The sequence below is a fragment of the Malaclemys terrapin genome, chromosome 7, assembly GCF_027887155.1.
Source record: "Malaclemys terrapin pileata isolate rMalTer1 chromosome 7, rMalTer1.hap1, whole genome shotgun sequence".
NCBI lineage: Eukaryota > Metazoa > Chordata > Testudines > Emydidae > Malaclemys > Malaclemys terrapin.
In genome coordinates this window covers 106348007-106363039 of record NC_071511.1, presented here as the reverse complement: position 1 = coordinate 106363039, position 15033 = coordinate 106348007, and the positions used below count along the sequence as shown (strand labels likewise).

The 15033-nt window shown below is 39.6% G+C and overlaps 1 protein-coding gene across 1 annotated transcript in view; it reads right to left on the bottom strand.

Moving 5' to 3' along the window:
• The window catches only part of DHX32 (DEAH-box helicase 32 (putative)), a 56072-nt gene that overhangs the window by 32856 nt on the left and 8183 nt on the right, over window positions 1–15033 (bottom strand). Inside the window, 2 exon segments of the mRNA XM_054035619.1 lie at window positions 4272–4398; window positions 4401–4455. Coding sequence (XP_053891594.1) covers window positions 4272–4398; window positions 4401–4455 — 182 coding nt within the window.

Here is a 15033-nt window from a genome sequence, read left to right as displayed (position 1 = left end):
TGATAAATCGATCCCGGAAGTGCTCGCCGTCAACACCAGTAATCTTGCTCTGTGAGAGGAGTAGGTGGAGTCGACGGGGGAGCCTGCCTGCCGTGTGTGGACCCACGGTAAGTACCTTTACATTTGAACTAAGATACTTCGACTTCAGCTACGTTATTCACGTAGCTGAAGTTGCGTATCTTAGTTCGAACTGGGGGCTTAGTGTGGACTAGCCCTGAGTTGTGACATTTTGAGGCTAGATTAGCAATTTGGCTGGATACATCATAAAAGCCTAACTTTTCCTCTTAACTCATTCCATGTTTTTGTTCAGGTTAAAAGACACTTAATTGTTAAGAAACGATACACCAAATCTTAAACTCCAATTAACCAATAAAACCTACGATGGGACGTGAGTTATGGTGTAATAATTCATGCCAGATGTGGTGTTCAGTGTGAAGGTGAGGATTAAGTGATCTCTTTTCAATTAGGAAGGGATTATTACACAAGTATCCAAGCTTCTGAGTGTAGATGTGCCCCATCAAAAATGTTTTTAATCAATATAGAAACTCCAGTCCTCCCCCCCTAAAAAAAAAAAAAAACCCTGACAACTTTATGCTTTTCTCTGATTTTAGATATTTTTCTATGCAGGCACTGATAAATACATTGGGAGGATTCATTAATGTTTGTAAATCACTTTGAAAATATAGAGCATTTTGAAAAGCTAAGTATCATCATTATTAATAAAATTACATAGCCATGTCTTTCTGTACGTAGCATGACCAATAATACTAGTAAGTGGCTTAAATATATTTATCTTCTATGGCAGTGGTTCTCAAATTTTTGTACTGGTGACCCCTTTCACATAGCAAGCCCTCTGAGTGTGACCCCCTTATAAATAAAAAACACTTTTTATATATTTAACACCATTATCAATGCTGGAGGCAAAGCGGGTTTTAGGATGGAGGCTGACAGCTTGTGACTCAACATGTAATAACCTTGTGACCCCCTGAGGGGTCCCAACCCCCAGTTTGAGAACCCCTTTCTACACAAAGTCAATATATTGCATGCAATGGTGAATTCAGTTCCCTTTGCTGCAACTACCACAGAAATCAACTCCTATAAGCAGAATTAGTGATACATAGTGGGAGGATGGTGCTGACTAGTAGGAAAAAAAGTTTATTTTTATTTACTTTATTTCTTTTAAAATAACCATCCTGAAATATTGGTTCCTTGGCAACAGACAACCAGTTGGGTTTGTCTAATAGGCAGCTTTCATTGAGGGGTCTGCTGGATATACTGGGCACTGTTAGAGAGACAAGATATGTGAGGTAATATCTTTTATTGGACCAACTCCTGTTGGTGAGAGAGACAAGCTTTTTACCTACACAGAGCTTTTTTTCAGGTCTGGGAAAGATGCTAAGAGTGTTGCAGATAAATATAAGATTGAATGATAGTTTAGCATAAGTAGTTAGCACATATTGTCTGGATATACCGCAAGAAGGACAGGAGACTTTTATGGGTTTTAATCAGGCTGCAACTTTATTATACAGATGTCTGGGACTACCTGGCAGATAAAGTGTACAGTGCAGGCAAATCCATGCTTATTCACATCAGTTCTCCAGGGCTTCCACCAGCTCCCCTTTGTTTCCATCCAGGTCCCCCAGCCAACCCATGGCTTGGACCTTACCATCCACCAGCCTCACAAGAGCCTTAAGGAGGGCTATGAGAACGGGGGAGGGGAGGGAGGGTTTGGCTCTTTGCTGTACCGGTCATGGGAGTCCCCGAACCCCCTCCCCCATTCTGTTTCTTTATCCAGTACCTCCTTTTAAGTCCTTTACCAGGCCATTTACCTGGTCACTGGCTGCCCTCCCTATGGAGTACCTGCATTAACATCGCCACAAGGAGGCGTCAGCCATTTGCTTAGCTGCCTCCCCTCAACGAGTTTAGGTTGAATTTAGCAGCGTTAGATCAATTTAACCCTGCACCCGTCCATACAACGAAGCCATTTTTGTCGACTTAAGGGGCTCTTAAAATCTATTTCTGTACTCCTCCCCGAGGAGGGGATTAGCACTGAAATCAACCCTGCTGGGTCGAATTTGGGGTAGTGTGGACGCAATTCAACGGTATTGGCCTCCAGGAGCTATCCCAGAGTACTCCATTGTGACTGCTCTGGACAGCACTCTCAACTCAGATGCACTGGGCAGGTAGACAGGAAAAGCCCCACGAACTTTTGAATTTCATTTCCTGTTTGGCCAGCGTGGCGCGCTGATTAGCACAGGTGACCATGCAGAGCTCATCAGCACAGGTGACCACAGAGTCCCAGAATCACAAAAGAGCTCCAGCATGGACCGAACGGGAGGTACTGCATCTGATCGCTGTATGGGGAGACGAATCCATGCTCTCCAAACAGGGCCGGCTCCAGCATTTCTGCCACCCCAAGCAAAAAAGAAAAAAAAAAAAAAAAGCAGTTCAGCAGCAGGTCCTTCGCTCCTAGAGAGAGTGAGGGACCTGCCGCCCCCGAATTGCCGCAGGTGCCGCCCCTCTCCCTTGGCCGCCCCAAGCACCTGCTTGTTAAGCTGGTGCCTGGAGCCGGCCCTGTATCCAAACTCCGTTCCAAAAGACGAAATGCCAGAATATTTGAAAAAAATCTCCAAGGGCATGAAGGACAGAGGTTATAACAGGGACCCGCAGCAGTGCCATGTGAAACTTAAGGAGCTCAGGTAAGCCTACCAAAGAACCAGAGAGGCAAATGGCCACTCTGGGTCAGAACCCCAGACATGCTGCTTCTATGATGAGCTGCATGCCATTCTAGGGGGTGCCCCTACAACTACCCCAACCCTGTGCTTCCCTCCTCCCCCACCCCCTCCCGGGCTATCTTGGCAGTTATCCCCCCATTTGTGTGATGAATTAATAAAGAATGTATGAATTTGAAACAACAATGACTTTATTGCCTCTGCAAGCGGAGATCAAAGGGGGGGGAGGGGAGGGCAGTTGGCTTACAGGGAAGTAGAGTGAACCAAGGGGGCAGGTTTTCATGAAGGAAAAACAAACAGAACTTTCACACCCTAGCCTGGCCAGTCATTAAACTGTTTTTCAAAGCTTCTCTGATGCACAGTGCGCCCTGCTGTGCTCTTCTAACCGCCATGGTGTCTGGCTGTGCGTAATCAGCAGCCAGGCAATTTGCCTCAACCTCCCATCCCACCAGACGTCTCCCCCTTACTCTCACAGATATTGTGGAGCACACAGCAAGCAGTAATAACGATGGGAATATTGGTTTCGCTGAGGTCTAACCGAGTCAGTCAACTGCGCCAGCGAGCTTTTAAATGTTCAAAGGCACATTCTACCACCATTATGCACTTGCTCAGCCTATACTTGAACTGCTTCTTACTACTGTCCAGGCTTCATGAGCCATGGGAGCAAGGTGTAGGCTGGGGTAGGTGCGACCGCGCGGTGCTGCCGACTGGAAGAGCAGCATGAGGCAGAAGCCTCCAGCTGGCATGATATTCCAGACGGGACTGAATCTCCATTAGACAAAACTTAAAAAAGAGAATGACCTGGAGTCATTCCCATTTTTGCCCAGGTGCCCCCGACCAACCTAACCGAGGTCGGCCAGGAGCACCCACAGGACGACGACAATGGTTAGCAGTCGTATTGCACCATCTGCCATCCGCAAGGCAAGGCAGGAGGATGCTGCTGTGTAGCACTGCAGTACCGCATCTGCCAGCAGTACCCAGGAGACATACTGTGACAGTGAGCTGAGCGGGCTCCATGCTTGCTGTGGTATGTCGTCTGCTCGCGTAACCCAGGAAAAAAAGGCAAGAAACGATTTTTTGCCGTAGCTTTCATGGAGGGAGGGAGGGAGGTATGACATGTACCCAGAACCACCCGCGACAATGTTTTTGCCCCATCAGGCATTGGGAGCTCAACTCAGAATGCCAATGGGTGGTGGAGGCTGCGGAACTGTGGGATAGCTACCACAGTGCAATGCTCCGAATGTCGACGCTAGCCTCAGTACTGTGGACGCACACCACCAACTTAATGCGCTTAGTGGGGACACACACAATCGACTGTATCAAATCAATTTCTAAAAAAATCGACTTCTATTACATCGACCTAATTTCGTAGTGTAGACATACCCTTAGTCTCTAAGGTGCCACAAGGACTCCTTGTTCTTTTTGCTGATACAGACTAACACGGCTAGCTCAGTGGTTTGAGCATTGGCCTGCTAAACCCAGGATTTCAAGGAATGACATTCGTACAATGTTAAAGGGATTAAAAACAAATCCTCAGACCTCTGAATTGGTTCAGTGGTACAGCAGCTCTCAAATGGGACAACATAACCCACTTCATGGCCACTATTGACATCCATCTCATCAGTTACACGTAGTGCCAGCCACATTGCTGTCTGCTTGTGTACACCACTATCCCCTGTTGATAATGGGCAGAAAGACCGTACTTAGCACACCATTGGGGAACGTGTATAAAAAAGAGGAGAATGCACTCTGTATTTAACATGTATAGTACATAATATAAAATGAGCATACAATCTAGTATTTATACTGTAAAAGTTATACCAGCAAAACATCTCTGGCTTACTAGCTGTCTGATTACTGGCAACTGAACTGCGTACTAAATAGAAATTATCTGCCTGAATAAATGTCAAGACACTGAATCTGTTAAATGGTCAAGAGTTGGAGTCACATGAACTGAAAGTCAGGTTTGGGAATTTCTTGTCTTAAAACAGATTAATCTGAGTACACCTCTACCTCGATATAATGCTGTCCTCGGGAGCCAAAAAATCTTACCGTGTTATAGGTGAAACCACGTTATATTGAACTTGCTTTGATCCACAGGAGTGCGCAGCCCCGCCTCTCTGGAGCACTGCTTTACCATGTTATATCCGAATTCGTGTTATGTCGGGTTGCATTATATCGAGGTAGCGGTGTATATTACAGAAGTGACAGAACTGGTTTCTAGAGAGGAGGGAAGAGTGACCCTTCCATTCTTGATCCTGGTGAGGGCCTTCCATTTGACTTCAGATAATTGTAGTAAAATATCCATTCTAGGAAGAAGAAGACCTCAAAATTATAAATAAAAAGTGATAATTACTTAATTTCAGATTAAGTTCTGTAAATAAATCAAATTGTATATGAATGGTCCCAGAAAGGTATGTAATCTTTTTAACTGATAAAAGAAAAAATTGAAAATATATTATCACATTTACAATGGAAAATAAGTACAACAAAATTGTAAAGCAGTGTTCCATTATCTTAAGAATCTAAAAGCATTTTGAGAAAATCACTTTAGTGAAAGTATTAATCAATTTCTAACTCATCCTACTTAATTTAACTATGGAACATACATCATCTTGTGAGATTTGGCAGTATCAGGTAGATGTCACTTCTTTCTGTGTAAATAGTTACTTATATTTAATACCTTTATATAAAATTGATAAATGTTTTACAATGAATAGTCTTACTTGTATTGACATCCTGTTAGCAAATAAAGTAATGATATTGTAAATTTAAACTATGGAAATTACACAAAGCCCAAGGAAGACAAGGCCCTTGCAGAGAAGCTAAATGAATTCTTTGGATTGGTCTTCATAGCCAAGGACATGGCTACATCAGCCCTATTCTTTTTGGGCAACAAATCTGACATACTGTCCCAAATTGATGTGTCAATAGAAGAGCTTTTATAACAAACCGATAAACCGAACAGTTATAAGTCACCAGTTGGTATTACTGAAACCTGCTGGGATGACTCGCACAATTGGACTGTTAAAATCAATGTTTATAATAACCTGTTTAGGAAGGATTGAGTGTGCAAAAAGGGAGGAGAAGTGGCACTCTATGTCAAAATTGACATTACCTGTTCCCAAATCACTGATACAATGGAAAAAAATAATCTTGAATGCTATGGATCAATGTCCTAACAGATAAAGCACAAGAAGTGGTAATGGCTAGTGTCTGCTACAGCCTACATGAGAACATGCTGACTGCTTCTTATTCACCCATCTTTAATGTGCAGGGAAAACAGCTCCGTGATCATGGTGGCCTTAAATTTGAGTGACAGATGCTGGAGGGCTCATACTGCCAGTACTAAAACATCCTTGGAATTTCCAAACATTAGCGATGACAATTTCCTAACTCAAAAAGTGTTGCAGCCAATATGGAGGAATTCTTTATTAGATCTTGTCCTAACAGATAAAGAGGAATCAATCACATAACTGAAAATTAATGGTAGCTGGGGTACAAGTGATCATGACTTGCTCACTTTTGAAATGTACAAGCAGAATAAAGTCCAGACCAGTAATATATATACTTGGGGCCAATTTACAATACTTTCTGTCTTATTTTCTAGCCCTTTCCTCATCATTCCTAACATACAATTTGTTAACCTTTTTGACTGCTATTGTGCACTGAGCAGACATTGTCAGAGAACTATCCACAATGACTCCAAGCTCTCTTTCTTGGGTGGTAACAGCTAATTTAGAACTCATCATTGCATATGTATAATTGCACTTATCAACACTGAATTTCACCTGCCATTTTGATACCAAACTGGATCAAAACTGATCCAGTTAGTCCACTGTCCGATCCCTGACAGTGGCTAGTATCAAATGCTTCAGAGTAAGGTGAAAAAGACCCTGCAGTAGGAAGTTCTTGGAAAACCTGCCCCCAGGGAAACTTTCCATTAGTTCCTAGCACCCAATAGTTACAGGCTGAAATGTGAGTGTATGTCTTGCTTTAAAACTTTTTTGTATTGTAACAAAACTGGGCTATTATATTTACTATTAGAACAGAATTAGATATTCTAGTTAGCCATATAAATAACCAATCCTGTTTTGAATCTTGATAAGCTGTTGGCCTTCACTGGTATCCTGTGGCAATGACTTCCATAGGCTAATTTTATTGGATGAAAAAGTATTTGCTCTTAACAGTTTTGAGTTTGTCCACTTTACATTTAATCTAGTCTTCCCTTACTCTTGCATTGTGAAAGGGTGAATATTATGGCTGTCAAGCGATTAAAAAAATTAATCATGATTAACCGCGCTGTTAAATGATAATAGAATACCATTTATTTAAATATTTGTGGATATTATCTACATTTTCAAATATATTGATTTCAATTAAACACAGAATACAAAGTGTACAGTGCTCACTTTATATTTATTTTTATTACAAATATTTGCACTGTAAAAAACAAAATAAATAGTATTTTTCAATTCACCTAATACAAGTACCTATAGTACAATCTCTTTATCATGAAAGTTGAACTTACAAATGTAGAATTATGTACAAAAAATAACTGCATTCAAAAATAAAACAATGTAAAACTTTAGAGCCTACAAGTCCACTCAGTCCTATTTTTTGTTCAGCCAATCACTCAAACAAATTTGTTTAGATTTGCAGAAGATAATGCTGCCTGCTGCTTGTTTACAATGTCACCTAAACGCGAAAACAGACGTTTGCATGGTACTATTGTAGCTGGCGTCTCAAAATATTTACATGCCAGATGTGGTAAAGATTCAGATCTCTCTTGATGCTTCAACCACCATTCCAGCAGACATGCATCCATGCTCATGACAGGTTCTCCTCAATAATGATCCAAAGTAGTGCAGACTGACGCATGTTCATTTTCATCACCTGAGTCAGATGCCACCAGCAGAAGGGTGATTTTCTTTTTTGGAGGTTCTGTAGTTTCCGCATCAGAGTGTTGCTCCACACCTTATCCCTCTCAAATTTTGGAAGGTACTTCAGATTCTTAAACCTTGGATTGAGTGCTGTAGCTATCTTTAGAAATTTCACATTGATATCTTTTTTGCATTTTGTCAAAGTTGTAGTGAAGGTGTTAAAACGAACAACATGTTCTGGGTCATCATCTGAGACTGCTATAACATGAAATATATGGCAGAATGTGGGTAAAACAGAGCAGGAGACATACAATTCTCCCCCCAAGGAGTTCAGTCACAAATTTAATTAATGCATTTTTTTTTTAACAAAACAAGCGTCATCAGTATGGATGCATGTCCTCTGGAACTATGGCAGAAGCATGAAGAGGCATATGAATCTTTAGCGCATGTGGCATGTAAATATCTTGGGACGCCAGCTACAACGGTGCCATGCAAACAAACATCTGTTCTCACCTTCAGGTGACATTGTAAATGAGAAGGGACCAGCATTATCTCCTGCAAATGTAAACAAACTTGTTTCTCTTAGAGATTGGCTGAACAAGAAGTAGGACTGAGTGGACTTCTAGGCTTTAAAGTTTTACACTGTTTTGTTTTTGAATGCAGTTATGTAACAAAAAAAATATAAGTTGCACTTTCATGATAAAGAGATTGCACTACAGTACTTGTATGAGGTGAATTGAAAAATATTGTTTCGTTTGTTTATCATTTTTACAGTGCAAATATTTGTAATAAAAATAATATAAAATGAGCACTGTACACTTTGTATTCTGTGTTGTAATTTAAATAGATATATTTGAAAATGTAGAAAAACATTCAAAAACATTTAACAAATTTCTATTGGTATTCTATTGTTTAACAGTGCGATTAATCACAATTAATTTTTTAAATGACGATCAATTTTTTTGAGTTAATCGCGTGAGTTAACTGCGATTAATTGACAGCCCTTGTGAATATTAGTTCCTGATACACCTTCTCATTACTATCCATTATTTTGTATTCTTTTATCATGTTCCCTCTTATTCATCTTCTTTCCAAAGTAAACAGTTCCAATCTTTTCAATCTCTCCTTGTGTGAGAGTTTTTCATCTGTTTTCATACTTTATCTCTGAAGCCATTCTCTTCCTTTTCTGATGTGGAGATATCCAGAACCAAACGCAGAATTCCAGGCAAGGATATATCATTTTCCAAATAATTTTTCATTCCTTTCCCTATGTAGCCTAACGTTTTGTTTGCATTTTGATTGCTGCTGCATATTGACCACAGGTCTTCACTGAAATGTCCACGTTTCATGTCTTTTTCATAAGCAAGGGAGCTTGGAGCATGGTTAGGATGATAGCCGGAGACCTGGGATCAATTCCCTGCTCTGTTTCAGACTTCCTGAGTGACCTTGTGGGCAAGTCACTTAGGCTCAGATCCTCAACAGTACTGAAGCATCTAACTCCTACTGATTTCAATGGAAGTTTGGGAGCCTAAATATATTTGAGGATCTGGGCCTTAATCTATCTGTGCCTCTGGTCCAAATCTGTAAAATGGGGAAACAGTATTGCCCTACCTCACGAGTGTATTGTAAGGATAAATATAATAAAGAGTGAAGGATGCTCAGATACTACAGGAATGGGAGCCATATAAGTAACTAAAATAAATATTTTTTTCTTCAACTGGCATAGTAAACTTAGAGGAGAGTAAAGGTAAATGGGTAGTTCAAAATCATTCTCCCCAATGTGTGTTACCTTCATTTCTCAACAATTAATTTCTTCTGAAATTGTACTGCCCATTCACCTAGCTTGTCCCTCATTTTATTCTGTGCAACCCCACTTCAGACTTAATGCAAATCTGAAATGGGATTTCATTGCTACAAGAACTGTGTGCTGGTCCACAAAATAGCTGTCAATCAAGATGAATAACACCTCTTTAAAATTATTTCAGAGGAGCCACTACTAACTGAAACACTAATGATTACTGGTAAATTGATAAAATATAAAACTGAGGTAGTAGCAATATCCAATGAATGGTATAAATTCTCTCCCACTTCAATGGACTCTTTGTTAGTTCACACACCATATGCTCATAGCATTATTACAGTATAAACACATACACAATGACCACAAGAAAATACTTTTAGGTAGCCTTATATAACTAAATAACATTTCCATGAGTATTTGTGGTATTTCCTATATTAATTAAATTTAAAAGATGTTAAAGGGCAGTTAAAGTGTATATTTTTTATGTATGATTATGCAAACTAGCCTCTGGAGCCTTATCTACCCACCAACATTGCACTGTTTTAACTAATTGGTTTAAAATAGATTAGATAACGTAATAAAATTAAACTGATACAAGCCCCTTAGGTGGACTTTTAAAGCAGTTTAAAAATGCCTTACGTTAATTTGCTTAAGCTAAACCAATTTAGTTACACTGATTGCAACTTTTGTGTTTAAACAAGGGCTGCATTAGCTATAATGTTCATTCTGGTTAGTAAAGCTGATCAAAATTTTTGGATGGAGCTTCATGACAAGTTTTGAAAGAAGATGAAGTTTTCATTTAATTTGTTTTTTACAAGAAAAAATCTCCTCCATCTCTCACTTAAAACAAAACAAAACCAATCCCAAAACTTTTCCCCTCTCTTTCTCTAGTGAAAAAACATTAAAATATTAGAGAAAATAGGGTGGCTGAGGAGGGAGTGCTTTTTCAGTGGGGGTGAGTAAAAGTGGAGAAGTGCTACTTTCTCTCACTTTTCCCACACTCTTCCAGTGCAAAAAAGTTAAAAGTAATGGTGTTTTTAACCCACTTTCTGACTTTTTTACAAAAATTTCCAGGGGAAAAGAAAAGGGGACGGGGAGACAGAGAATGTGGGAATTTTCCCAATATTTCAAAATAAAAAACCCTACAATTAAGAAAAATGAAAGTCAATGTTTTAAACAAAAAATGTTGTCAAACAACCTTCTGGTGAAAAACTTCATTTTTGATAAAACTCAAATTTTTGTTGAAAAAAACTATAATAAAAATATTTGAACTAGTACTACTGTTTCGTTTTAGGCTTTTAGTTTAATGTTAAGGTTTTAAGTCTACTTATATTTTTCTTAGAATGTATTACACCTGCACTATAAAAAATGAAGCTTTGTATGATGGGATCTGCATCATGGGTGAGTAAAATGTTATATTGTAACAAAAGTGCTAAAGATTTGAAATAATTATTTTTTTAGAAATATACACTTGGAAGATGAGACTGCTACCAGAATGGTTATGAAAGAGACAAGATGGGTGAGATAATATCTTTTATTGGACCAACTTCTGTTGATGAAAGACACAAGCTTTTGAACTACACAGAGCTCTTCTAGTCTGGGGGACAGGTTTACACTACACACTTACATCGGTAAAAATCCACACCCCTGAGTGATTTAGCTATACCAACCTCAACCCTCTGTGTAGACAGTGCTATGTCAGTGGGAGAGCTTCTCCCAGCAACATAGCTACTGCCTCTTGCAGAGGTGGAATTATTAAGCAGACAGGAAAGCGCTCTCCCATCAGTTTACGGTGTCTTCACCAGAAGCGCTATAGCAATGCAGCTGCACCAATGCAAGTTTCAAGTTTCTAGACCTGCCCTGGGAAAGGTAACCTGAGTGTTACAGCTAAGTACAAGGTGGAACAGATTCTTAAGAATAAGGCATTAACATATATTGCGAGAGACCATTCAAGATGAAGTTGGCATTTAACACCTCTGGAGTCACAGGACAAAGGAGGGCTAGTGGATTATTGTTGTAGGAGACATAAAGCCAGTGTCTCTGTTGAGTCCATGATTTTTAGTGTCTAGCAAAGTTATGAATTTAAGTTCCCCTGGGCTTAAAAATCATGAGAATCCTGAGGAGTGGAGACTGGGGCTGGGAAGGTAAAAAGAGTGGGACTGGAACCAGAAGCCTGGACTGGAACAGGTCCATGTTAGAAGGAATAGGGCAGAAAAGCTCAAGCGTAGAGGAAATGACCAGAAAATTCTCTTCCCACTAAGGCACACTTCCCTCCAGTGCCTGGAATGGAACTCAAGATTCCTGAGTCTCACCATTCCTCTGTTGTCAGCAAACATCCGTGAAACATACTGGCAAAATGTGTCTCCCATTCTCCTCTAGTGATGGTCCACATAAGGAATGATAATTTACTATTGCTATTGGTTAGTCTGTTAGATCAAGTAGCAAGGGTCTGTGTGGTGAATCTAAAAGTTCCAATCCATATCTGTGTCAATATGGTGCCACATGATGGGATTTCTGTTTTTTTTTTTTTTTTAGTTTGCATTTTTAAAAACCTAGAAACTTTAAAAAAAAACATTATTAAGTTTTCAAAGTCAAGCAACAAAAGGTTAGAAAATGCTAAAAATAAGATTGAAATCTTAATTTGGCCCCCTTGTGTGCATGCATTATGACATATTCTTTAATTTCACGATCATATGCTACTTTTTCCACAGGGTCTCTGACTCATTCAGTACACGGGACCTGCTCTGGGGCTGAATAAGGGTTGCATATGAAAGAGATTGTGTGTGTAGGACTCCTGCTTCGTTTGTTGCAGAAGTTGGAAGGTGTGCAGTGAATGAAGTAAGGCACTGCAGGAAAAAAAAGGATGGCATCACGGTTAGGCAGTTGTATGCCGCCTGGGAGAACTAGATTCTATCCCTGTCTCTACCATGCAACTTCCTATGGGATACTAGTCAAGTCACTTCTACCAAACAGATCACAGGTCACTGTTTGCCTGACTTGATGCCCTGTGGTCTGATTTGCAGAAGTGCTGAGCACTTACAGCTGCAACTGAAGTCAATGGGAGCTGTGCTTTGAACATACAAAGGGCTTTATAATGCCAAGTACTTGGAAGAATCAGGTCCTAGTTGTCTCAAATTGGGCATCCAAAAGTGGAAACTTTTGACCATAATCTTTGACCTTAGTTCCATAAAATGGGTATTATACCACCCCCTCATCTCATAGGGTTATTGTGAAGATTAATTACTTAATGTTTACAAAGCACTCATATACTAAAGATATGAGTGCCATAGAGGAGCAGTTCTCAACAAGGAGTGTGGGGCCCCTTGAGGGGCTGCGAGCAGGACTCAGGGGGGCCTCCAAGCATGGCTGACATTAGACTTGGTAGGGCCCAGTGCAGAAAGCCGAAGCCCCACCACACGGGACTGCAACACAGGGCCCTGAGCTCCACCACCCAGGGCTGAAGCTGAAGCCTGAGCAATTTAGCTTCATGGTACCCCCTATGGCGTGGTGCCCCAGGCAATTGCCCGACTTGCTACCCCCTAACGCTGGCCCTGGCATTTATATACAGAAAAGCAGTTGCTGTGGCACAGCTGGGCCATGGAGCTTTTATAGTATGTTGGGGGGAAGAGGCTCAGAAAGAAAAAGGCTGAGAACCCCTGCCACAGAGGAAATTATTTGATTCTGTCTTCAGAGCAGGTTTGAATTTGTGCAGTAAATAAGACTCACTGAACAATTAGGATAAAACAAAATATCGAATAGTTGCTAATTAGGGAACAACATCCATCTTGTGCTTTGAATGAGGCAGGGTCTTGTGGAAAAAAAAAATTTAATCACGTAATTAAAGACTGCATCATAATGCATATGCACAAATGGGCTGAATTAAAACAATCTTAATTCTCGATTTCCTAACCTTTGAGTACATGATTTTGCAATCTTAATGTTCTTTTAACATTTTTTAATGAATATGCATACAAGACACTCATAAACCAAAATGAGATTATCCATAAGGGTGCTGTACTCATTTAACAAAATCAACTTCTAAATGGGTTCAGTTACATCAGTATAATCTTCTTGTGTAGAAAGGCCTAATTTTCCTATCCAAAGGCATAGCTACATGAACATTTACTATGCAGCAAGATGGGGTCTAAATCTACAGCATTCCAGCATGCCACCTGCTAACTGTCTGTGGACCCTGCTGATGTGCACTAAAAGTTCCCTAGTGTGCATTGTAAGTTTTCATGTAGACATGCCCCAAGATGGTATATGGTTGTCAATAAATTAAAACAGGAATAGAGTATCCTGTGTCCAAGTCACTCATTTCTCTCTCAACAAGGAATTAACCCATACCATGAGTCAAACCCTTGACCATTTGGAATTTACTGAAAGTTTAATGAGTTAAATCTGCCATTTAATTTTACTTTGAAAGATAGTTTAAAATAATAGATAATGCAAAATGAGTGGTGTAATTTACATAAACTTTCAAAAATTGTCATGGATTAAAATGGTTGAAATACAGTAAACAGTGCACACATAAATGTGCAGGCCTCAACATGAAAAGAAGTTAATAGTCAGATGCCCTAGGGAATAGTATAGACAAGACTATTATTCAAAATATTTATTAACAATCTGAAATAAGGGTGAACTGCATGATGGCAACATTTTTTTGAGAAAAGGAAAAAATGTGTAGTTTTAGTAGTTTCTAGGGAGGAGCTGACAAAATTAGGCAATTGAGCAAAAAAATGGCAGATTAAATTAAATGTAGACAAATGCAAGATAATAACACTCAACTAATACCAATTTAACCTACTCCATTTTACACTAAAGCTTTCTGAATTCATTCTACCTTCTAAAATGTTTGGATTAAATCCTGGTCCCTTTGAAGTCAATGGAAAAGCTCTCTGTGACTTCAATAGGTCCAGGATTTCACCCCTTGTCTTTTTTAACAAACCTGAAAATGTACAGGTAAACTAAAAAGGTATTCAAGTTTTACATGTGATATTGTAATATATAGATAAAACAAAAGTATATAGTGCAATGTTGTTATATACTGATAGGTCCACATGTAGTTGGTACAGAGTTTTTCTACATATACGTACGTGACTATTTGGTGCAGAATTATTAGGATCTGATAAGTGTGCAGGTGGTGTTTAGTGTATAAATAAGAGTCTGACATTTCTAAAGAGTACTTTTTAAATTTTAACTTGAGGCCTTTGTTGACTATTTGTTGCATATTACAAGAAATTCAGTGGTTAAAACCCAATACTTGCCTTTCCCCAAAACCTACAAGAACTCAGCCAATTAATAATGGCTTGGCAGGCAGCTGGAAATAGATGCCACTTACTTTACCTATTTATAATTATCAGGAAAAATAGTGGAATTGTACATTTGAATATAAATAGTGTATATATTTGATATTGCTCTCCCTCCACCTTTCATATTTCACTTATCTTAGGCTCCAATCCTTCAAGTTACAATGTGTAGGCAGATCCCTGTGCCCACACAAAGCCCCACTGAAGTCAATAGGACTTTGTGGGCACAGGGTCTACCCTTGCGTTGTAAGTAAACTCTTTAGGACAAGGACAGTGTCTTAATATTACAGTACACTACAGTACATAGC